This window comes from Echiichthys vipera (assembly GCF_963691815.1).
Source record: "Echiichthys vipera genome assembly, chromosome: 3".
In the NCBI taxonomy this organism is placed as follows: Eukaryota; Metazoa; Chordata; class Actinopteri; order Perciformes; family Trachinidae; genus Echiichthys; species Echiichthys vipera.
The window spans coordinates 21,865,103-21,890,862 of record NC_139828.1 but is presented as its reverse complement, the minus strand read 5'-3'; the positions used below and the strand labels follow the sequence as shown (position 1 = coordinate 21,890,862).

At 39.7% G+C, this 25,760-nt stretch overlaps 1 protein-coding gene across 2 annotated transcripts in view; it reads left to right on the top strand.

The window, feature by feature from the left end:
* lepr (leptin receptor) overlaps positions 1-24,561 on the top strand; it is a 41,931-nt gene extending 17,370 nt beyond the window's left edge. For both annotated transcript variants that reach the window (XM_083911152.1, XM_083911153.1), the window contains exons 2-20: positions 3,951-4,003; positions 5,323-5,532; positions 8,267-8,396; positions 8,867-9,057; positions 10,529-10,677; positions 11,410-11,551; positions 14,070-14,230; positions 14,377-14,476; positions 15,036-15,135; positions 16,207-16,421; positions 16,960-17,114; positions 17,475-17,628; positions 17,765-17,847; positions 17,946-18,159; positions 20,846-21,052; positions 21,155-21,238; positions 21,358-21,451; positions 21,815-21,890; positions 22,593-24,561. In XM_083911152.1, coding sequence (XP_083767278.1) covers positions 3,951-4,003; positions 5,323-5,532; positions 8,267-8,396; positions 8,867-9,057; positions 10,529-10,677; positions 11,410-11,551; positions 14,070-14,230; positions 14,377-14,476; positions 15,036-15,135; positions 16,207-16,421; positions 16,960-17,114; positions 17,475-17,628; positions 17,765-17,847; positions 17,946-18,159; positions 20,846-21,052; positions 21,155-21,238; positions 21,358-21,451; positions 21,815-21,890; positions 22,593-23,534 — 3,460 coding nt within the window. In that variant the 3' untranslated portion in view covers positions 23,535-24,561. The remainder of the gene's footprint in view (positions 1-3,950; positions 4,004-5,322; positions 5,533-8,266; positions 8,397-8,866; positions 9,058-10,528; positions 10,678-11,409; positions 11,552-14,069; positions 14,231-14,376; positions 14,477-15,035; positions 15,136-16,206; positions 16,422-16,959; positions 17,115-17,474; positions 17,629-17,764; positions 17,848-17,945; positions 18,160-20,845; positions 21,053-21,154; positions 21,239-21,357; positions 21,452-21,814; positions 21,891-22,592) is intronic.
* Positions 24,562-25,760: the final 1,199 nt, after the last annotated feature.

The window sequence follows — 25,760 nt, the reverse complement described above, 5'->3', positions numbered from 1 at the left end:
AATGGAAACTCAGCTTCAGACTTGGCGACCTGGCCCCTGACCCTGCTTGTCGCCCACTGTCACCTGCGATCAACTCTAGCCCCTCCGCGCCCCTGCATAGCATAATTGGTTACAGATAACTTATGGATGGATTCAGATTGATTTGCAATTGATCACCTTATTACACACACACTAAACAAAATGTTCTTGACACATACACACACACTGTTGTTTTTTCACTGCATGCTGTGCTCATCTTGGTCTAGCATATCATTGAATTAATAGATGTTTGAAGACACACTGTATTCTTTTATTGCCTTGCTGCTCTAATGTGGCACCGCAGCAAGCAGAGGACAGCTTTATAATGAAGGGCAGTGTCAATCAAAATACAGCACAACATGAATTAATTAGATGAGAAATATTTGAGAAGAACTTATCACACTAATAAAACTGTCTAGAAAAGAACAGAAGTTTGGAAGAAAAAATGAGAAAAATTCAGTTGAATCTTGTTATTTAACTGTTGTTGTTCTCACCTGCCCTGTAGTTGCCCTCAATGTGTTCCCACATCCCCAGTCACCTCATCTCCATTCCCATTGGCTTACCTGCATGTATACCAGGTAGGGTTGGGTGTTTTGTAAAAAAAGTTTCAAACTGGTTGCCGTCAACCCAGCAACCGGCGATTGCCGAAATATTTGTGCAGGTGTTTATGCACCTGTGTGTGCATCATAACTTTTTAAGTCTTGTAAATATACAAAAAAGCGCAGAAAATGTCAATAAAATTAATATTTTTGCACCCACTTCCCTTTTTAAACAGAAAAATTCAACCGTACACCTTCTCAATTAATGATTAATCATTAACACAGTTTTACCCCGCTGCCTCCCATGCTGAGCAATGTCTCTCACCATTAAATTAGCAAAATAAATGACAAAAAATCCCTGAAAAACATCAACTGCTGATATACCTTTTGCCAAATTCATCCTCAAACTTCTTACCAAATAAAATATTGATTCTTTTCAGCTACTCTGCCTCTGAGCAATGCTTTTTTAGTTGACGTGTCTGTGTGCAGAACCGTTAGAGACGGCGAGTGGGAGGTGATCTTATCAGAAAGAGATCTGCCTCCAAAATTTGATGTGTCTGAGAAAGTCTTTTAATGCCATCACCGGAAAAATTGTCTTTGCAATCAGTCTGTTTTTTTTTGCCAAGAATTTTAAACCTGTTTCCTAATCCTGTTTCCTAATCTGGTACCTTATTTATTCCAATGATGACACAGGACATCAGACCTGCTAGAGTCAGAATTGACTTGTATTGCAGTAGGTAGATTCAGTCTCTAAACATTTGACATTGGTTTGCGGAGAAAAATGACGATAACATTGTCTGACCTCCAAAGGAAGAATTTGCCATCTCATGAATGTAAATCAACAAATTTGCAATACATGATATTTTGCATTATATTTAGATGAAATAACATTTCATAAATCTGAATCAGAATTAGGTTTATTGCAAATTAGGTTTTCACATACAGTACAGGGAAGTTGACTTGGTGTTTGGTGCATAACAAGAAACATAGTAAGAGACAAGAAGCATAAAAAGCATTTTAAAAAGGACGTACAAATATGAATAAAAGAACATTATAAAAAAGTATGTACTATTTATGTTTGAAAAGTGAAGAAATGTGCAAAATATCGTCCGACGAATGTGCAAAAGTTCACAGTATAATGCAGCCTGTAGAGACTATGCGTGTTAATGTAACAAATGTGGAGACTTTATGTTAAAGTAATGTGTCGTGTATTGTCTCTGGGGTGGGAGTCAGTGTCAAAGGGGGTCCTGGGCTTTGCTGATGAAGCTGCAGATAGAAAGAAACTGTTGGCGTGTGGCGTGAGGTTTGGGCCGTGAGAGATTTAAATAGTTTGTGCCCAGGGTGAAAAAGTCTTGTGGAGAATGTGGGCATATAAAATTGGTCATGATGTCATGAAAGAGTGAAAGTGGAATTATTTTCTTTACAGCCAGGAAACTGCTTAACTTAACTATATAGAGACAATTGTTTTCGGCTGAGCGATAGGTATTCAGGGAAACAAATGAAAGAGACAATGACTTATTGGAGTTCAAGTTTAATGTCAGCTGAACGGCACACCCTAGTAAATTGGGTCTTGGTGATTTACAACTGGAAATATGCCTAACCATCTATGATGAGTGGGCTTAATTGTAACCATTTTTAGACATTGTTTTGCACTTTCATAGTTCGTATACATAAAGCAAGGTCTGTATAAGCTGTATAAAAAAGGTTTTTGCATTTATTTCAGCCTACAGCACAGATTTGTTTGTACTTCAAGACAGTGATTCTGATTCCCAATGAGGGGTTTGCGTACTCCTGGGTAGCGCTGGGGGTACCCACAAATAGGCTTACAAATGACAGTGATGCTGTGATGTGATTTCTGAGGTCCCTCCTCCCACCTGAGACAGCCGTAGCGCTTGAAAATAACTTGGATGTAACAGTAATAGATACATAGTGCCATCCTGGGTTCCAGTGGCTGTTGGCCTTCTTAACAATTGATAGCACTGTGGTCACTTTAACTCCTTATTTTTATCCAGTTTTATCCAGTGAGGCACTGTGGCACTTTGTTGATTGATGATTGTTAGTTGTTGTCCAATGTCACTCATGTTGTTCCATCTCTTTTAATTATTAGCGCTTTGTCTTCGTATGTGTCATTATTGTGCATTTTACTGTTGTTTTTGCTGCTGTCTGTACTGCAAATTGCCCTCCGGGGACAATAAAGATCTCTTGACTCTTGACTTGACTTAAATTGATAGTGGAAACACCCAAATAGTAGTAATAGTACTACTTGACCAAGCCTAATGAAAAAAGAAAGAAAGTCAAACAGTGATTGTTTTTATAAAATCGATATCCACTTGTATGTATTTAATAGTGTTGAATAAAACCGGTTAAAATGAATTCAACATGAGCATTTATTGTCAATGAAAGGGTAAAGGAGCTTGTTTCACAGGAATGGTGGTAAAAAGGAAACCACTGCTTTAGGATGAACAAGGTATGAGCCTGAGCATCAGTAGATTCCACGCTCTTTAGGGAGCTGCGGTACTGAAAAACGCTCTACAGTGTGATGAGTCACTTTAACTGTAGAGGAGTTGGTCCACCAGTTCCACCACTCTTCTTCCTTAGCACTGTTCACAGTGGCACACATGCCTTCACCTTCCACTGCTCCCCCATTGTAACTGTTGTAATCTTTGTGAGATTTGGAGATTGTATTGCATCCTTTTTTTTTTTTTATTGTCTTGTCATGCATAACCTGCAGAACTTCCTCCCATTTCCAGCTAATTCTAAATGTGTCACCGAGAGTATTCACAACAACTGCTGGGGTGAGAGGAGCTCAGCCCATAGTGTTGTTAATATAATTTTCTGCATCACAGAAATATCTGAAATAGCAGAAAGCGAGGCATCAATCGGATATTGGTAGATACTAGGTGGCTGGTTCAAGTCCTTCGTGAACCTAAGAATGGACGTTAGACTAGTGACAGTCCACTTCCTGGGCACTGCAGAGGTTCCCATGACCCCATAACTGCTTTGACTCCATAAATGCGTGTCTATGGGTCCTGTGTGTGTGTGTGTGTGTGTGTGTGTGTGTGTGTGTGTGTGTGTGTGTGCATGTGAGTGTATTTCCGGCCTATGTGTATAATCTGAACAACAGTGAATAACTAAAAATATATATGTATTTCCCTATAAAAGGGTTAATAATATGCTTTTTTAATGCTGAAGAACAGGAACATATTAAAGATATAATATGTAGCATTTTTGTATTCAAATGTCTAAAAAGGAGTTAACATATATTTTCTTTAAATATGTACATACCCAAATATTTCCAACAATATGCAAACCCAGAGAAATCCGTAGCTTGTGTTGTTGTTCCTTCTCTCTGTCCATCTCTCCATTACTTATCCCCTCTATGTCTCTCTGCAGGGCTGGGTCTGTAATGTGGACAGTACTCATATATATCTTCCTGGTGTCCCATGGTGAGTTAAAGCTCCTTGTACACGATTTACAGAAATGTGCTTAATATTAAAATGTATTTTCTTATCAATTGTCTGGCTACGTTCCGACTGAGAATTTGCAACAACAGGGCGAGATATATCACATGTGCTTGTGCATAATATACAATTATTATACATGACAGATCTGATCTCGAGTGTATAGCTTGTTATTGTTATAGTTATTGAAGGGAACATACAGTATATGCTATATTAAAATTAATGCAACAACCTGAGGATTTGCCCCTGGGGCGCCATTGATCAGTCTTAATCGCTAACTATAATTGAATACACTGTGCTTCTACATTAGTGTGAGGAGTTTAATTTGTCATATGGATTTTTGTGAGGCTTTGGTCCTGGCAGACCGATTCTGACAATGTAATTATAGATGTTTTTTCTGGATGCTAATAATGTGTATGAGAAGATTAACCTTCTTAGATGGGGATGGTCATTAAATCTTGAAATCCATGCTTCTTTTTTTTTTCCAATTATTGGCAGCTGTTTAAGATTTATTTTATTGTGGAACAGACATTTCTAATATCTAAGTAGTACTCAGGTAACACTGGTCACAATGTGTAATTCTAGGTAGTCTTTAGATACACAGGCCGCAGACACCTTATACCAGTGTTGACACTGGAGATTTAATGACTTTCACCTGAACTAAATCAATATCACTTCAGATGGACACTAACAAGGTCTTTTTGTGCTTCTCTTATTCTCTGTTTTTCTCTGAGACAAACACAGACTGTCGTTAAAGCCATCGGCTGTTGCCTCACTTTAAAGTAGAAAATGACACGCAGGATGTCTCAGAAGCAGACATTGATATTGCAAAACGTTTTGGGGAACAGAAACAAAAATCATAATGTTCTAAAACAGCTTTCTTTCCCACATACCCTGCCATTTTTTTTTTTGTCATTTTGCTCTATATATATTTTTTTGTAAATTTACCAATTGAAGAGAAGCTTTTGCAAAAAACCCAAGTATAACAAGTTTCTTCTTTTTGCAAATCTAAACAATGCAATGTTTATATTTGCAAAAAGAAGAAACTCGTTTGACTCTATACATAAAGATGAAGCAACAGCCAGTTGTTGCAATAAGACATTTACAAAGACATATTTTTTTTAGCATAGATTGAAAAGAGCACAAGCTGTTCAATATAATGTAATTTAACTTGTCTGATTTAGGAAAATAAAACACAAATCTGAAAATATAAAAAACCCTGTAATTGTTATTATTTTGTCAGTTCATTTTGTTGGTTCATGTGTCAAAACCTGAGTTAATTCCCCTTCCTTTTCTTTGAGCAGGTGCCCAGGGTCTGGAGCCTGAGGAGAGAGGTGCCATGGACCTCCCGTGGCAGGATGAGCTGTGCTGTGACTCACCTTCAGCCCACCTCACTGTGGAGGGAGACGGCACGCACACACCAGACACAAACCGCTCTGAATCAGCACTCCCACAATATCCCTGCAGCTTCAGGAGATCGACAACCGCATCACATCGTCATGAGCCCTCTGACAGTAAGAGTTTTTTCAACACTGGCGTCCAAAATGTTTCTTAGCAAAGAAATTATGAACTGAAGTCGGGTCGAGTTGCTCCTGTTCTGGTTTATAAGGCCCTGTCAAAAGAATCTGTTGTGATGTGATGTATCTACATCACAAACGATTTTCACATATTGAAATCATGCAGCCTGGTTTGGCCATGGCTTATCCAAGTAAGGTCTCCGCACAACCACTTGATAACATGCTGAAAACTACACTTATAGTTTCATCTCATGTGTTCACTCCAACTGCAGCAATGGGACAGTCATTTTTTTACAGGGCTTTTTACACTTAGTGTACAGGTCTCCAAAAGAAAAAGTTGAAGACAAATTATTAAAACGGCTGTATATCGTTTTTGCTATAATGCATTAAACTTGCATTTTGGTGAGACCAACTTGTCCCCAAAACCTTTACACACAGCAAAATTCAATTATCTTGTAGAAATTTTGAGTACTAGCGATGCCTCAAAACAATATTTTGATGGGTGGGTCCCTGCTGTGTTTGTGTCCTAACACACTGACAGTGTCATGCTATTCCATGCTTGACTTCAGTTCAGATTTAGGACAACCGTCTCTGTATAAGGAAACAGCAGCAGAAGCATAACTGTCTGTTTACAAGAAAACATTTAAGTGATACACTTGTTGACCCGAGAAGCAGCAGGGTAGCTGTTTGATGTGCCGGCCAGTCATCAGAACAAAGAGCAGGGTTAGTGCTAGTGAGCCTCGAGGTTCTTTCTGCAGTGTCGTCACTTGTCACTGATAGAGATGACTCAAGATCAGTCTGACAGGCTCATTACACTTTAATGGCTTCTCACCTAGCACCCCTCCTCCCTCCCAGCCTCCCATCAGGGTGAGTGACCATCTTGGCTCACAAGGATCTCCTTTTATCAGCACACCAGAATCAAACCAGCTGTTTCTTACCTCTTCTTCTTATCCTGGAAATTTTTCAGCACCTTTGTTTCGTAGCAAGAAGAGAAAGCTGTTGAGTTTAATGAGCCAATGGGGCCTAGCTCAAGTGAGTCATAATTATAAAATGCTCTCTTGTCAATGTGGAGGTGAAGATGAAGGTGAGGCAGTATTGAGACATGAGGGAGGTGAGGAAGATTTGTTTGTTTTCATTGATCTGTGAGGCGCTGTGACGCATTCAAATGCATGGTGATTAGCTAAGACCTTCCTTAACGGGGAAGTTAAAGGCCTACGCTGTGCCTCCTGGTTATTTTACGAGGCCTATTGAGTGTGATTCAGCTCCAAGGTCCCTGGTCATTTTGCGTGTTTAATTGTTAGTCATACTCATTTTATACATACCTTGTGTTGCTTTGAGAACCATAAATGTCTTGGAGACTGGTGTGGGTTAACAGCTGGACAAAAAACACCTAAGTACTGAGTACACTATGAGCAGGACCAGTCCTGCTGTAGATGAGTATGTGACATGCATGTGACGTGGTTGTTAATTTGATTTGATTGAAAGACATTTCACATCACACATGAAAAGCCAAATTGACGCATTATCTTTCATACTAAAGTTTCCTTCCTACGTACAATGTACAAACATGAACACACATCCTGCACTGAGCCTTAGCGCGCTGTCAGTTTGCAGCTTAGACAACTAATCAGTTGCTCAGCTGCCACGCATTAAACAGCTGTTAACAGACCTGCACATGTCACTAGGGTCCGAATAGATGTAGGTGTTGTCTTTGTGAAACTTTGTTCACTTAGTCTCCTGTTCACTACGGTGTAACACCGGCACTCTGACAGTGTGCCAGCTGCTGTCCAACACAGACACGCCCCATTAGCCAGACTGAAATATCTGAACAAATATCGGATAGGGCTGTGCGATACTGCAAAATTTGGTATTGATCCGACCCCAATACAGGCCCAGTTTGCCAACACCAATACCAATGCTTTTTACTTAGAAAAGCAGCTCATCTACTTTTGTGTAAGGGAGAGCAATGAATCATCAATATGCAAATTTGAATGAATTGCAGCTCAGAGTTATCTTTTGAGTGTGTTTTTATGTGTTTATTTACATTTGTGGTGTTGCCACAGTAGCATATTTGTTTCCTGCAAACATCACAGCTTGCAGTGTTTTGGCTATAATATAATCAATACTATCGATATTTAGATAGCTCTGCCCACACCTACTTTCACAGGGATTGCCATGAAATTTGGTACAGACATGTATGCCCCCCCCCCCCCCCCCCCCCCCCCACTTTGGTGACCTAACCTTCAGTTTTCTTCCAGCGCCATCATCAGATCAAATTTCTTTTAATGTGTCACATACTGTGTCCTCAGCTATACTTTGTATGCAGTGCTAATTACCAAATGTGAGTGTGTTAACACTCTAAATTAAGATGAAGGACATGGGGAAACATCATACCCGCCTAACATCAACAACATGTTAGCATTGTTATTTTGAGTATGTTAGCCTGCTAATGTTAGCATTTAACTAAAAGCACCACTATAAAGTCTGTGATACAGCCTCACAGAGCCGCTAAAATGGCCATGGACGATCTCCTGTTTCGTCTTTTTGTAACACCATGGCAAAAGCCTTAGCACCATACAGTATATCTACTTACAGCTTTATTCTCAGAAAACAACGATAGACCATTTTCTCAGACGCCTTCATTTAAAGGTCACAGTCGACTTGTGTAAATGACGTGCTGATGGTGCTGATCATGCTACTATACTAACATGCAATTCTGATTTCTTGTCAGGCACCTGTTTGGACATACTGTGCAGAATTGATGAAAACTGGGAATATTTAACATGTGACATTCAGTCTCACGGCCTACCATCAACCACGCCTGATGCTGATCTCATGGCAGTTAGTTTACAGCGTCTGGTGTGAGTATGAAGCTTCACCCTATTATCATAATTTGCTACTTTACTGTCTGCCTCAACCTTTCCTGACTGCTCAGTGGGAGTACGTGTGTTTACTTTAATTAGCAGAGGGCTGCTGCGTGATAGCTCACAGGGTCCAGGCTTTTATAGTAGCGAGGATGAATATCTAACACTGATTTAACAGACGTCTGTGTAGCTCTTACATGTACACTGTTTGCCACAAAATTTGACAAAATGATTTCACCACAAGGTCCATTTATTAGGTGTTCTGCAGCTTTCCATCATGTCTCACAGTCTTATCAGCAATTAAAGTTGTCCTGGAATTGTAGATTTTCAAAGACTTCTCATCCATGCTAATGAAGACAATACCGTCTTATTTTGGACATTCAGTGATATTTAGTTTTGATTCCATGTTTTAGATTCAGATATAATATTTCTGAGTGATTAAAGTTTGTGTCGTATCCATTTCTCAGGTCCCAGAAAGACGACACAGAGGTGAAGGATGGGAATACTACACCCGATAATCCTGTCTTCTGTGAGGCAGAGGATTCCTTCATGTGTTCAGTCGCTCTTGACTCTACTGCAAGCTTTGTCACCAGAGTAACTGTCAGCATCTTAGACGCCATCGCTCCACCAGTTCTACTCAGGATCCCTCCTCGACCTGGTAAAGAAAGTTTTTTTTTTAAACTAATTCTTTGTTTTATATTATTAGGAAATTGGAAGAATCAGACGTCACAAACTCAACACAGTTTGAATCTCTGGGAAATGAGATCCAGGAACACATCTGCACTTACCGCTTTTCAACATAGGTACCGCCTAAAAGAATTAAAATTTAAGACAAGACTTCACTTATCTGTTACTTTTTTTGGGAGACGAAGGACACACTGTTTCAAGTGCATTACATTAAGTCAGAAAAAAAGCCTGTTTCCAGCAAGTCAGTCAATTACTGGCAATAAAACCAACGAAGATGATGAGGGCTCATTAATGTTTTAAAACCAACATTTTTCCAACGTCCAGCTTCAAAGTGATGAATTTGAACAGATAAAGAGAGAGAGTTTTATTCACTTGTGCCTGGCAGGCATGACTGGAATATTTGAGAGCAGCTTGGCCATAGCCCTCTCCATGTATGTGTGTGTGTGTGTGTGTGTGTGTGTGTGTGTGTGTGTGTGTGTGTGTGTGTGTGTGTGTGTGTGTGTGTGTGTGTGTGTGTGTGTGTGTGTGTGTGTGTGTGTGTGTGTGTGTGTGTGTGTGTGTGTGTGTGTGTGTGTGTGTGTGTGTGTGTGTGTGTGTGTGTGTGTGTGTGTGTGTGTGTGTGTGTGTGTGTGTGTGTAGTTGCATCCCAGCCTTGAGACCTCCACAATGTTAGAGAAGGACTTTCCATGCTGTGTTTGTTGAACCAGACCTATTAGTTGAACTGAGTGAACTGAGATAGAAACTGAGTGGTAACAGTGTGCTGTTTTTCATTTTCATTCCATGTAGGTTACAGTGCCATCAGTAAAACCTTCATCCCTTTAATATAAATGACTGAGATATTATTCATAATGTTGAGTTAACCTTGTTCTCCCAGGGGCATCTATATGTTTTTTTGAGACTCAATTATCTCTTACTGTATTTGTCATAACTGAGTCTGCCTGTGTAATGACAGTAAACAGCAGTGTGGGTCCATGCTTAAGTACATAAGCTTATTATTGTATTTGAAGAAGTGAATTTACAGTTTATGCCAAGCAGAGAAATCTAATTATATTCTGTCAATATTTGTTATAAATTCAGGATGTGATTAAGTATTGATCTTCACATGCATGAAGATAATACTGAAAACAGCAAATGCCACCTTTTAGATGTACAGTGCTGTTGTGTCATATTTTAGTAAATAACCACTTCAGTAATAAGTGACTGTAAGGCTGCATGGCTGATCTTTAAATCCCTCACAGATAACAAAAGTCAGATATTATATATATATATGATGTTATGTACAGTTATTGTAATGATCCATAAGATTTGGTAGCCTTTAAGAAAATGTGAAAGGAAATTAAATCAGGATCAAAGTGACGTAGTGAATATTAGTAAATTGAATGTTCTGTGATTCTTCAGTGAACGTGCTTCAGTTTGTGAGACGATCTGTTCTTTTTCTGCAGTGAAACCAAGTCCACCAGTCAACTTGTCACATATCCAGACCATTGAGGCAGAACTGATTTTAAACTGGGGCGACCCATCAGACTTTGATACCGGTCCGCTGAGATACGAAGTCCGACACTCCTCCAACACCGCTCACCCAGCCTGGCAGGTAACACTGAGCATTGATAAGATCTAACCTGTAAGATGTGGTACCTTTTAAAAGCCACCAACAACCATGCACATGATCTCAGTTAGTTTTAGTCTTGAGTGAGTCACACACAAACACACACGCACACACACACACACACACACACACACACACACACACACACACACACACACTCACACGCGCACACACACACACACACACACACACACACACACACACACACACACACACACACACACACACACACACACACACACACACACACACACACACACACACACAAACACAAGTAATGTATTTGCCTTCCACTGACAAGACACTGTGTATTTAGTGTGAGCTGTCAGTGGGTTTAAATGTACTCATACAGTGTACCTTCTCTCAAAGACTCGGTGGATAGATGAAATAGGTTGTCTCTTTTCAGTTAGTTTGTGTGTTAAAGCCCCCCTTAGTATATACCCTTGGGGCTTAATTGGTCACATGATAAAATTTCACATGAAAAATGCTTTCAAGGAAAGTCGCCAGAATTTGCAGGTGTCTACACAGACTAGCCATTTCTGGTTAGTGTGTTTTGGAAACAGTTACAGTTGATGAAACACCAAAAGTCAACAGCAGCCACGTTACAATGATGAATTTGATCCAGTCATCGTTCTCACATGGGAACACAGCCAGCCATCCTGGAGTTGGTTTGGTATGTGTTGGCGGGTTTGTTCATTCCCTCACTGCTGTCTCCAGGTGATGTCTGCAACTGGAGAGCCCAGGTTGTCTCTGGAGCTGAAGCCCAAACTGAACTACACCATTCAGGTTCGCTGCTCCGGCCTGCGCGAGCCTTCAGTGTGGAGCGAGTGGAGTGAACCCCACCACATCTACCTGGCCAGTAAGAACCATTCCCTTCCAACTGTTTGTATAGAGACGGATAATTAGAGAGTACTGTAAAAGACATACAAGAAGATATTTCTGTTCTTTTTACTAATACACTTTGTTCAAGCTGATCTTTGCAGCTCTTTTCCCCTTTAATGTAAATGTGTCTCTCAGTACAAACCTGCCATGTTTGTTTTAAAATCCTCGTTATATTCAAGAGGAACTCAACAAGTGATTATATTTTTAGAACTGCAGGGGTGGAGCAGACAACATACTCAGACAGTATGTAAACTATGTTGGAGTGCTCCAATAGGGACAACCTTAGTTGACTGAATATATAAGCTCTTCTGTCATGTGTTTTGTCAGTTGCAAGTTGTTGCTGTTGTTCCCTTTTTTGAATTAAGCAGAAAAAATGTGATCTGGAAATAATGTTTGTAGCCTTGTTAGTTGCTGAAGACATTGGCCACCACTTCAGTCCAAAGTAAATATCTCTGCAACTACTAGATGGATTGCCATGAAAGTGTGCACAGACATTAATTCCCTCTTGGGAGCCAGTGTTAGGTTTGTCCATTCTGGACTACTGTAGAAACATGGCAGTCTATGGAAGAGGACCCGCTCTCTTAGAGTTCATTCTAAGAAAACGAAAACAGGATTTTTAGTTTCAGGTGATTATACACTAATGAAATCATAATTATGAATATATATTCCATTTCTGCCAATAGATCACACTAAATCCTTCACACTGGTCTTTAACTAACATGCGAACGATAATCATTTACAAACTGCTGCTAGTATTTTGAAACTCGATTGTTTAACTGTGTTGTTTCCGAACTGCAGCAGCTGAACTGAGCTCAAAAGGAATTGTGGGTATTTGAATGGCCCTAAAATCAGAGATTACATCATTTCACCTTTTCGTAATGAACTTAGGTAACATTTTAAACCCATACTGATGGCTCCAATTCAACACTCATCCCTGACTGTGGTAGATTCAAACGACTGACCTCAGTTATGTCTCAGGTAGATTTATGTTAATGTTAAACTATTAAAACGAGTGCAGCTCATTAGTATTTAATGAATACCTCATTCCAGTGCGGTCGACGTCAATAGACTCTGAACCAGGGGTCGTTCTCAGGCTACTGACCAGCTACAAATCACACAGCATGATGCAGTATGATACAAAAAAGAGAAAATGTCATGAGCAGCAAATCTGTTCAGAGAGCTGAACAGGTTTTTAAAATGATGACACTGAACCCAATTGTTTCACCGCTTGAAAAGATCTTTTTATTAGAAACTATAAATGTCTCATGTTGGCTGGTTGTCCGTCTGCGCTCTGCAACATCAGACTGCTGATTAAAATGTGAAGCCTGAGGGCTTTAAACAACACACAGACCATTTAAGTCCAGTGTGTGGCAGTGTGGCAGTGTTGTCATTAAATGTCTGTGTGCATACATGCATGTGTCTAAGGGGCTGACACAAACAATGTCTGTGTCATGAGGTTAAAAGTTTGTGAGACACAACAACTCTGAGTCATCTCACTGAAACGAGCTTCGAAGAATGTTTTAATTGCAAGTGAACTGGTGACAGGAAGTCTTCCAAACACAGAAAGTAATTCAATTTTAAATATTATATATTCAAATATATTCAACTTGCAATTGTTTTCTTTTGTTTAGCTTTTCAATTGTCAAGGGATGAGTCACTTTTTTTGTCTTTCTTTTGACTCCACACAGATGTTTTGGTTGGCTGCATCTGAAGAGGTGGTTCAATGACACACATCATCACACGCAACATCAGACCATGTGACAAACACAGAAAAGAGTTTTAGAAATCCCTGAAAAGGTTTTCTTTAGAAAAAAGATGTAGGTGAATGAGTCAGGCATTTGTTCTGTTAAATGTCTTTGCATTATTCTACTTTATAACGTTTGATGTCCGTTTAGCTTTTTGTGTCTTCATTCATGGAAGGTGCTCTATCATCTTAAAACCCACCTGCCCACCGGCAACCAGCTTCTTTATGTATATATATAAACTGTATAGTATATCCTGATTTTGGTGTCCTGATTTGATGTTTCTCTTTTTCTGTACATCTCTGTAAGGCACTTTGCGATACTTTACTGGGATATCTATAAAAAAAGAGATATGGGGTACCTACACACACACACACACACACACACACACACACACACACACACACATATATATATCGTGTAATTTGCATATTTCTGGCCTAGTTATTGTTATTCAAATATGACTCATTATAGACAAGACATATTTGAACCAATGGAGTTTAGGCTTTATTTTAGTCACATGCTAATCAAGCTCATTTTCAGAAACTAGAAAGTGTTACCTTTCAAAAAGTCATGCATTTTGCCCTCATCCTTCTTCTGCTATAAGCTTTTCCAAGATATATGCCAAACTTCAAATAATAACATAAACAACATAAATGTGGAGATTTCTACTAAAATGATTAACAGGAGTAAGCATAAGAGAGATACTGGTGATTACAAAATTTAACAAATTATGTTTTTGTGTGTTTGCAGCAGTGACTTACATCCCTGAGGAAGTGGTGGCCCGTCCGGGGGAAAACGTAACGGTGTATTGTGTGTTCAACGACCACAGCGTCAATGCCAGCACGGCCATGTGGGTGCTCAACTTCCAACAGCGGCTTCATCACAGTCAGTACCGCCCGGTCAACCAGTGGGTAAGCAATAAAACCTCTTCTTTCTGGGCTTTTGTGTGTTTCTGAGAACCTTTCCAACTAGTTTAAATAACTTCTCTGTGTATTTTTAGGAAAGTAGAGTCAATGTAAATAACTTCTTTGATCTGGCCTTTCCTTCCCTAAACCAGGTCAGCCAGGTCACAGTGCGTCCTTCAGAGACTCAGATGTATGACCTGCTGCGGTGCACTGAGGAGTGGACCCTTCCATACACCCAGATCTTTGTCGAGGGTGAGTTTTGTTGCAACAAAAAAACATGGGTGATCTATTTCTGTGGGAGCATATCTATGTTCCCTGGCTCTATATACTCATTAAGGAGACTTTTCAAAGGGTTTTCAAGTTGTCAGCAATATTTTTCTTCTTTTGGTCAAATGTTGAAATCCCCCTTCTACAGTTTATAATCTACTAATGTCATACATTGACATCTCCACAGTGGCTGAACGGATTCGTGCCATTCAAACTGCATTTGACGCATCCATCTCCCTTCATTCTTTTCAATTTGAACAGCAAAGATAGCCCTTATTAATCTCTTAAAATGAGGACCCTGTGCACGTAAAGGTGATCCTATTTTGTGGTAGCGATAGTCTAACATTAGTGTTTCACTTCTGATATTGCTGGGAGTTCATGTCCCCTTTTTTGTGCCAGTTTTCCGCCAGTGGACAAAGACAGGAAAGAGAGTGGCGACATGCTACAGCACAGCAATGCGAACCAACCCTTGTGCACAGAGGCTATCTTAGGTGAGGGTTGTTATTGTGACCTAAATGTGAGCGCTTCTCCTTGTGTGTCTCAGGAGCTTCCATTGATATAAACTGTGAAACCAACGGTGATATCGATGCTATGGACTGCAGCTGGAAGAACACGCAGCTGACTAAACTCACATTCAGATCCAGGTAAAGCAGCAATTTATAGTTTACAGGAGCTGTCTCCTTTAACTGTTGTGTATCCCGATGTTTGGTAAGCTGTGGCATTGTTGTGAATAAAAGCCCAGTGTGCAGAAAACCTGGAAGTCACTGAACACAGTACATTTAGTAAACACACCCTGGAAATAGTTTATTTCATCAGGGAACTATTAGTCCTTGTCATCAGGACTTCTGACCTCACAGAAAAAGAAAGTCTCTACACTTTAAAAACCACAATGAGAGCTGATAGAATGGTCTAACTTTTGTTTCACAACTCTCTTATGCAACACTTTAATTCATTTAATTCAGTTTCCACTTTTTCACTTTTCCTGTTTCTAAAACAGTTGAGACGCCGTGTAAAATGTAAATAGAATAGGAATGTGATCATTTTCAAAACATCGAAACACCACGTTTAATTGAAAATAGCACAAAGACAACATATCAAATGTTGAAACTGAGAAATGTCATTGTTTTTTAATTAAATATGTGGTTTCAATGGTTTGCAAATCATCACATTCTGTTTCTATGTATATATAGTACATATCATTATCTATGTTACACAGCATCCCAACTGCTTTGGAAACAGGGTTGTAATTCTCCATCTTTTAAGTATAGATTGACAAATACATCACTGAATATTTAGATGGATGATGAAATTCACTATTTTTGAATGAAATGTAATTTGTTTAATATAATTTAGGTCTTATTTTCATAGTCAAAGCCATCTTTTAATAACAAGTTTAATTGCTGAGATCTGGCAATGTAACATAATAGTTTATAGAAAGTCTGACAGGCGACTGGAAAGAAACATGAGCAGTCAGACAATTATAGCCAAACAAATCCCCAAACATTTTTGACAGAAAAAAAATGAAAGATGTCATCATAACAAACAAAAATTATACTCAAAACTATAAAAATAAGCCCAAGTTGTCAGAAACAGAGTCTGACGTACTGCACTATTGGCATTTGAGCTGTTTTGATCAGTATGAATTGGAAAGAAAAGGCCTAGAGGAATAACATGACAAGATCTTCAATGTCTCATTTATATTTTTCTGACGCCAGGTGGGCTAATCTACTATGCGATGAAATGGAGGAGAGGGAACAAGCAGGGGAGGAAGTGGGGGAGATGGGGCCCGCTTGCCTACAGGTTCGATCCAGGCAGGAAACCTGCACCATCCATCCTCTGATGATGAACTGCTACAAGCTGTGGCTGGAGGTGCCGTCTCGACTGGGCCCCATCAGGTCTAAACCCGTCTACCTGTCACCCATAGATTATGGTGAGCAAGATGGATTCATGTATGAAACAAAAACATGACAGAAAGTTGGATTTAGAGATCCCTCTAGGCTTAAATCAGTGTAAATAAGCTTAAATTTTCTTACTGTATGAATACTAATCTGCATTTAGGTTTTGTTTTATCATTTACACAATATATCAGCCATTTATTGATGCATTGATTCAGGTAACTTCAAATTTTGTATTAGAATATTGACTGAGTTTCTCAATCAGGCTGAAAAAGGTTGTGGTGTTATGAGACAAATAGTCTTTGTGTGTTTTCAAAATAAAACAACGTGTGCAAATATCTCAAGAATATTAATTTCCTCCTGTTTGATTAATAAAAATGCAACAAATAAACTGCAGTTTTCAAGGCAAAAGGAAACCATTTCTGATTGCAGTATTCAAAGGGAAAGAGTTGCATCTCAATAACAATTGATCACAGAGGAACTATAATTGGCATGATATAAGGTTGGCTTTGACATTAAGAAGTTTATCTTGAGACAAACTCACACTCTTCCTCTCTGCTGTTTTCTGTGCAGTGAAACCCCACGCACCCACTAATGTGAAGGCAGTGAGCCGAAGCAGTGGGGTCCTGACGGTGACATGGAAGCCTCCGTCTCTGCCAGTCAAGGGCCTCCAGTGTCAGTTTCGGTACCGCTCACCCTCTTCTGCGAGAGCCCAGCCCGAGTGGAAGGTGAGCTGGTCAGTTGGACTGTTTACCAAAAACAGTATTTCACTCTATTTATCTTTCCAGAATGTTCTTCTACCTGTAAGAAAGACGTGTATTTATTAAAAAAACACACACATTAGGCTCAGGTTTCATATCTTCTTAAATGACACAGGATATGTGTATGAATATTATGAGACAACATTCATCTCATCTGGTTGATTACCTTGGAAATTGGACTAGCAATATGATGAGAGAGAGGAGGAAAGCTTTTTCTCTCTTTGTTTGGGCAAAGTGGATAGATGAAACAGATGTGTACTCAACAGAACAGATATTTTCCATTTATTTTCTCTAAATTGAATACTAAGTAAAATGTCATGCTTGCAGGTCCAGAGTCCAGTGCAGGTTCCATTGGCGGAGGTCACAGTGACCGATATGTGCCGGGTGTATGTTGTACAAGTACGCTGCATGCACACCAACGGCACCGGCTACTGGAGCGAATGGAGCGATTCGGTCTACTCCACTCCTCGGAATAGCAGAGGTACACCTTTACTTTCATTCTTGGTTCCTGATGTGCTGATTTAGCTCTTGTGGAAAACAGCCCACACGGTACACATCATACAACTAACAGAAAGGTAAACGTCGTTGTGTGATGTAATTGTCGGTCTCCCCCTCAGCTCCTGAGCGTGGCCCTGATTTCTGGAGAATTCTTCAAGATGATCCATACAGAAACCAGACTAATGTCACTCTACTGTTTGAGGTACAACAAACTAAAACATTAACATGATCAGGCTTATGAATAATACATAAATAAATAAAATAAAACTGTTGACATTCCTGACTCTTTTTTTTTCACAGAATCTCCAAATATCAGGGCGCTCTTACTGCGTGGATGGATTTATAGTCCAGTACCAGGCGTCGAGTGGTCCTGTGATGAGGGAGCAGATCGAGCTGGCATCCTCCTACAGTTTTGAGTGGAATCAGGTACTTCAAACTGTGACTGTGGAGGCCTACAATAACCTGGGGAGCTCCGCTGACAACATCAACATGATGCTGGAGAGACATCCAAAACGTGAGTGAGCTGGAATTTTCAAACCGTGAAAAAATGTTTTATTTATATTACTTTTAAAGTGTTAAGAGAAAGTATTAATCATTATCTCTCTTCCACATACACTTAGTATATTCTACTATTAGGAAATGAGGGTTAATTGGTTGTTTTGGTTATATTCTCAGTATTACATTAGAGATGCAGAACTATTCAAACATTTACTGACTCACTGTTGAAGCTACAGGGCAGTTACAGTTGACTACATTTGCAGTTATCTTAAATCTCAAGGATAGCTACAACAGTAAAAGGAATGACGGTGGGTTTGTGGCACATGAACACGCCACATTTAAGAGTTTTCTGAAGTCAAACGTTCATTGGTTCTAGCTTTGCAAATAGGGCTCTTGGCTGCTTCTCTGTTGCATGTAATGTTGGACTATTTGTGTAAATTTCAAGACATCACAATATAACCATGCAATAGTACCAGTATAGTAATATTATAAGGGAGATAACACCAAATAAACATAAACCCATTAAGAGTTAATGTTACAAGCATATTCAAATATTTCATCTTAGGAAAAGTTTCAAAACAACCCAGGAATTGTCTAAAACCATAAATATAATTGAGACCAGTGTAAAACAACTCAGTGAGACTAAAACACACCAAGATTCAAGCAGCCAGTATAAAGATCAGACAGTTTAATTTGAAACCCCCACCATACTGTTACTGGAATCAAAGGTTTTTTTTTGGTTTCCTTGCACTGCAAAAAAATAAATAAAAATTAGTGGTCTACAAAAGTTAGTTTAGATTCATGATCAGTGCTTCTCTTACAGACACAGGAAAAAAATAACAAGGTGCTTTCCAGTACAGTATGTTTCTCTTTCCAAACTATGTGAAAGATGGCAACACTAAAAAAAGTAAACTAAACAGAACAGTCCTCATGTAAATATATGTTTTTCAAAAAACATCACTTTGGGTACTACCTTAAGGTTGTTGAGCTAAAAAGAATTGTTGTCTGTTTATTCTTGCCTCTTTACATCTACGTACCATGGCCAGATAACAAATAAGAGAAAAAAGTACGTCAAAGGACATAAACAACCAGCCATTAGGGCATGAGAGCCCTGATTGGTTTGAGGCCCTGCTGCCATTATTGTATTAGCAGCACTCCAGCAGATTTACTTTTTTAAATAACAGGTCATCGTGTATGATAGAGGGATGTGTGTGTGTGTGTGTGTATGTGTGTATGTGTGTGTGTGTGTGTGTGTGTGTGTGTGTGTGTGTGTGTGTGTGTGTGTGTGTGTGTGTGTGTGTGTGTGTGTGTGTGTGTGTGTGTGTGTGTGTGTGTGTGTGTGTGTGTGTGTGTGTGTGTGTGTGTGTGTGTGTGTGTGTGTGTGTGTGTGTGTGTGTGTGTGTGTGTGTGTGAGAGTTTGTAACTGTTGTGCCCTCTACTATTACTCATACACAGAAAGATGTTTTTTGACATTTCCCCATCAGTATTCTGAGAAAATGCCTGTGAATGTTCTCATCCGTCCAGGTCATCGTTTTCCTCAAAGCAATTTCAGTCAAAAACTGTGTTTTGGACAACTTTTGGACAAACAACCAGTCCAAGCGGACAACTACCGCTTTGGTTGTTTTTGACTGAAATTGCTTTTAGGATTCTGAGAAAATGTTTTCAGTGTTATTAGCAGCTAAAGAACTGCTTGATTGTTTATAATAATGTAAAGTGCTTTTCAAAATGAAATGTATTATTATTATTTTTATGTAAAAGGACCTGTTGGGTCAAAGCATCTGCATTTTTTTTTACATTTCTCTGCTCGTTTATTCAGATTTTCCTTCGTCACTAGCCTCTAAATGAAAAAAACCCTACTACTTAAAGTGTCTATAAACAATATTTTTTTTATTAACAATAGATCCCATGACATGTCAAAGGTGTTGCTCGAAGTTATGAAGTGGAAACCGCCTACTATTGCAGTACATCCTGATTTTGAAACCGGATGTCATACTGAGTCGTAAAAAGTCGTGCATCGGACCAGTAAACCTCGCTAACTGCTTCCCCCAATGCAAAGCGGTGGAACAGGCAGAACAACCAATCATTGTTTACCACCGCTTTCTATAACCAGAACCCAGCTAGCCCTGGTGTATAATACTGCACTATAAATTGATTTGAATTCATACTACTGCATAACTATAAATGTGTTTATACTGTATGTTAGAAGCACTATCTCTGTGTTGAGTTGCAGGTGCTCACACTACACAGAAAATCCAGAATAAACAACTTATCAAAATGATGGTAACAGATTTGCATGATATCCAACGAATGCCATGAAAAGACATGAACACTGCCAGTACACGAATAACGGTTCCCTGGGTGAAATCTGGACCCCTTACGCAAAATTTTGCGGCTCCTTTTTTTCCCCGGTGTGTCAACAGTAATAAATGTGCGGATTACATGAAAAATGATTTTCATGATTTTCATTCACTATTTCCATAGTTATATGTACAAATAGTGAACGAGAACAAGGAAGACAGATAAACTCAGGGTGCGGGGTTCACAGAACCCACCACCATTACATCGCGGAGTGGTGTTTCATTCCTTCAGTAGCATTACAGAAACATAGAGCACATTTGTTTTTGAGTTACCTTTGTTACAGAAATGTGTAACAGACCTGAAAGCATATGTCTCTACTAAGTTTCTTCTTCACTGCTCTGCAGGCCGCTGTGTGCGTTCGTTCAGTATCGCGGTTATCAACAGCACCTGTGTGTCTCTGTCCTGGAGCCTGTTGGACAACAGCTCTGCGCCTTTGTTCATGGTGGTCCAGTGGTCTTCGCAAAGACAACAGGACTCTGATCATCACAAAGGCCGGAGTGGAGGAACATGGGCCAGACTGCCCTACACCGACCCCCCAGTCTATCTGAGAGGTAACGTGATCTCTTCTCTGTCTGTTCTTTTTATTATCTTATGTCTCAGTGTAAGAGCGAGTGTGTATACTCAGCCGAAATGATGTCAATGTATCATTTCAGGCGATTTCATAGGCTCTGAGGAGTCTGGCTTCTACTTGTACCCTGTGTTTGCTGATGGAGAAGGGGAGCCAATGCACGCCATAGGTATGTAAAAAAAATTTTGGCTTTTGTATCAGTATAATGCGTTCAAGGATGACATAATGCCAGCACTTTCATTGTGTTATAAATCGTGGGTCTGATGTGTATTTTTCTAACTGTTACAGCCACCAGAGGTGACCCTGCGGCCTACATGATGCTGATGATCATCTCCTTTCTCTCTCTCGTCCTGTTCGTCACCCTGATCCTCTCCCAAAACCAGTAAGAAACTCCTGTTCGGTTGAAAAGACGACAAATCTCGAAAGACACATTAACACAATTATTTTTAAATCAGTTTAAGACAAAGCTTTAAATGCAGATATTGCAGGGTTTTCATATTTACCTTGTATCAGGTTTTAATTGTACGCCATCAGATTATATTAACTCACCTGACATGATAAATGATGGAAGTCTAGCGGGTGTAGTCTACTTTAAGGAGCGCAAACACTGACAATGACAAATTACGAGTATGACATTTAAAAGGGCGCAAGGGTGTAATTACACTTGATGTTCGCCGAGAGGAGGCGGAAGGGGGGCCCTTAAACAGAATGATTTATTCTAAATATCTACTGCAATTATTTTCAGGATGAAAAAGTTTGTTTGGAATGATGTGCCCAACCCAAACAAGTGCTCCTGGGCCAAAGGACTAGACTTCAAAAAGGTAAACGATGACTCACCATCAACAAGTTAACATACATTCAGAAACTTATTTTATCCACTGATTGCTCTGGAATGTGATTCATTTACATGCCAGTGTACAACATTTGGCAATTCATGTTAGACCTGTAGTAATTTTTTTTTTAAAGTACTTACACTTAAACTACAGCCAGTAGGTTCTCTTAGCTTAGCATAATGACAGGAAACAGCTAGCGAAAAAGTCCGGTACACACCTTCCAAACCAGAACTTGTTTTTACACTACATAGATTAAACAATTAGGATTCAACATATTTATTAGTGACTTTAAGAAGTGCTGGTAGGCAAATTTGTTGTCTTTAGACAGAGCCCCATTTCCAGTATTTAAGCTAAGCTACCGGCTCCCGGCCTTATAGCTTACAGAGGGTCGATCTTCTCATCTATTCCTTTAACTCAAAACTGTATATTTTTGCAAAACAAATTATCACGTACTTATTTTAACAATAGGGCTATAGGTTGATTAAACATTATAAAACCTATGTAGTAGTTTTCAATGCGGCCTTGGTAGTACAGGAAAAGAAAATGTGCAGTTCATCACTCTTTTTAACCATTTTTCATTATAATTGCAATACCTGCTATCTACTCTCTTTTTGACTAGATGGCAGTAGATTCTGAAAACTACTTGTAATACTTTTAACACTAAATATCTGTTGTTGCACATCTTTCTAGGTTGAAAACTTTGACCACCTGTTCAGACCGCCAGAGGGGCTGTCAGTGTGGCCACTGCTCCTGCCGTCTGAGAACATTTCCAAAGTAATCATAGTGGACAAAAACGATGTCCCAGCTCTGACTACAGCTTTAGTCCAAGCCCCACTTGTGTCCATAACCCTCGACCCAGCCACTGCCTTATCTATCTCCGCCCCTGCAGGGTTCAACTGTGAAGTTGACCAAGTCCACCTCATAGAGAGTGAGGTGCTCCTCAGTGGAGCTCCTTCCTTTGCCCTTAATATGGATACTTTAACCAGTTCAAGCCCAAGAATAGATCAGCTAGTTGATCTCCCCACAGACCAGTCCCCAGGCAGCACTGACAGCTCTGCTCAGTCTTCAGTCACATACACCACTGTGCTGCTCTCAGATCTGAAGCAGGAGGAGCAGCCCATTCATATCCACTACAAGGATGGTAGTGGCAGCAGCTCTAGCGATGAGGGCAATTTCTCTGCCAACAACTCCGACATTTCTGGATCTTTCCCCGGCGGCCTGTGGGAGCTGGACAGCTGCCGAGGTGGAGACGTGGATGACCCACGGCGCTCTTGCTCCTTCAACTCTGTGGAGGAGCTTTCTGAAACGTCAGAACAGGAAGATGAAGAAGAAGAGGCGAGAGAAGAGAAGGTCTTGTATTATCTAGGGATGGACTATCCGGCAGAGGATGAGGGGAGCGAGGAAGACGAGGAGCAGAGGGAAGAGGAGGCAAATATTGAGCTGCTAAAAAATGCAGTTTTGAACAGGGAAGACCGTTCTTTGGAGTCCTGCCCTTTGCTCGGCCCTGAGGACTCGAATGAGCTGTCAGCATCAGCGTGTGGCTTTTCGCCGTTGTACCTGCCTCAGTTCAGAACTGCTCCTTGCACGAGGCAACTCACGGCTCAACCACAAGATGGCAAACCCCAGCCGTGACTCTCACACAGACTGTATTTAAATACAAATGTGCAACTTTAAATCCGTTGTGTGGTGGACTGCGTCATAATTCACCACTTACCAACGCAGATTTGCACATTTCCTTCAGACACATTGAGATGAGGAGCTGAAAAAAAAAAAGAAATACCTCCACTGATGTGTTTGCAAATTCATCAATGCTGCTATTGTGTTCTGTGGGAAAAGTTAAAAGGCATTTCTTCATTCTTTATGGGGCTTTAAAACCCAGATTCTACTGTGCCACACTGCTCCTCTGCACTCGGTTACTGATGCAGGAGCACCTGCTGAGAAAATTAAACTCTTTTGATGGAAGTCAGGCTGGTGGACTAGTGTACAGTTCTCACAGCAGGCAGACCGTACAAGCAGTACATTGGTCAGGAAGTGAGCAGTTGAGGTGGTAGGCATCTTGTGGCTTCATCACCGTATACATACAGAATATTTCACAGGTGGTCATACTTTAGATGCATAAAAAAAGATGTTGCAATGCTGTGTGCCTACTGCCTACATTAACTCATTTGCTGCCACGGTAATGTAAGAAACAAGTTGTTTTTCATTCTCTGCTGAATTATTTCAGCTGCATTTCAAGTGAAACTCTGAAGAGGTTGAAAGAGAATAATTAATCGCACAGAAAGTGAGAGAGAGAACAGGCCCATAATCTGCACTGTCTCGGTTTCAGTGAAGGCAAACCTTGCATGTCACTTTAAAGCTATATCAATGTGACTGTAAATGAAATGCAGGTTAACGATGAAACTGATGTAGTATGGGAGTCAGATGATTTTTGGACGCAGATTAACTGCATTTGTGATCAGCTTGCGCAGCAACATCTGCATGCCCCTGCTCACCCATCAACCTAAAGAATGTCTTTTTGTACTTAGTGCTGTAATGTACTTGATACTTTGTTACAGTTTGTGAGAAATGTGATATCTATTTTTTCTGTGTGGTCCATTAACATATACACCTGCTGTCAGGCGTAAATAGAAGACAAAAGAATGTATCATTGAAACCCAAAGGAGATAGAAATAGATACAAGCAATGGGAAATATCAGATATTGTTATTGTATATTGAGATATTTTGTCTATTTTTCATGGTGAAAATAAAGTGTTTATTGTGAGTTTGTCTGGTGTTTGTAACAGGGATGGACAAGATAAACGGACGGTTCAAAATATTTCAATAAGGTACATAAGTCGATAAGTATTACAAACAAAGAGACAAGAACAGCCTGAGCCTTTTTGAACATTCATTCAGGTGTGTGTCCTAATTGGAACAACGGGTGGAAGATAACTTCCCCAAGATTTCATAAAACAAAACACTGAAAACCCCAAGAAACAAACTAATAATAAACATGTTTATTGACTCAAATAAAAAAAAAAAACATATTGAAATGCACGTGTTTAAAATTGTAATTTAGGCCTGGATATACTGTTGCATCAACCCCACCCCTAACAGATGGTTTTGACTGCTTCCAAACTCAATTTTTAGTAATATAAACAGCCGTTTCTGTTATGTGCATCTTTAAAGTTATTTAAATTGTCTAAAGAGAGTCTTTCCTTTTGTGTGTCCTTTGTTAAAAAAAGCACAGATATAAAAAGACGCTATACCATAAAGGTGAAGTTAGGGTTGGGCAATATGACAGTATATTTCATTCAAACAATATATAACAGTGGCCAAACTGCCTTCCAGAAATATTTACGTCATTTGAACGACGCTTTAAGTTCTGAGCCTTGCCCGTTGTACTTCTCATTTGTCAAATATTTAATCAGAATAGACGTGAGCATGTGGTTATTTCACACATTATTTATTTATTTATTGAAATAGTAGAAAACATTATATAATGATATATATCATTATTAAGATAAGAAATGTTGTTTGAATGACACTAAAGCAGTAAATACACAACAGCGACGCATCCCTGCTTCATGTTGGAAAATTGTTACTTTCTTTGGGTCGGGGGTTGTTCATGTAGGTGGATGCGGTAGGTTGGTGGTTAGCACTCACTTTTTCATACATGTCTTTTAATTGAGTGAATGATCATATTCAATCGGTTTTTTAGAGTTTTCAGCTGTTTGGTTTGTTAATCTTGGGGAAGTCACTGAATGACACTCATTATCTCCCGCCTGTTCCTTTCACTCAATTAGGACATGGATGGAAGTACAAAAAGGGTCAGCTGAGGTTTGGTCTCTTTGTTAGAAACCCAGTTAAAGACTTAT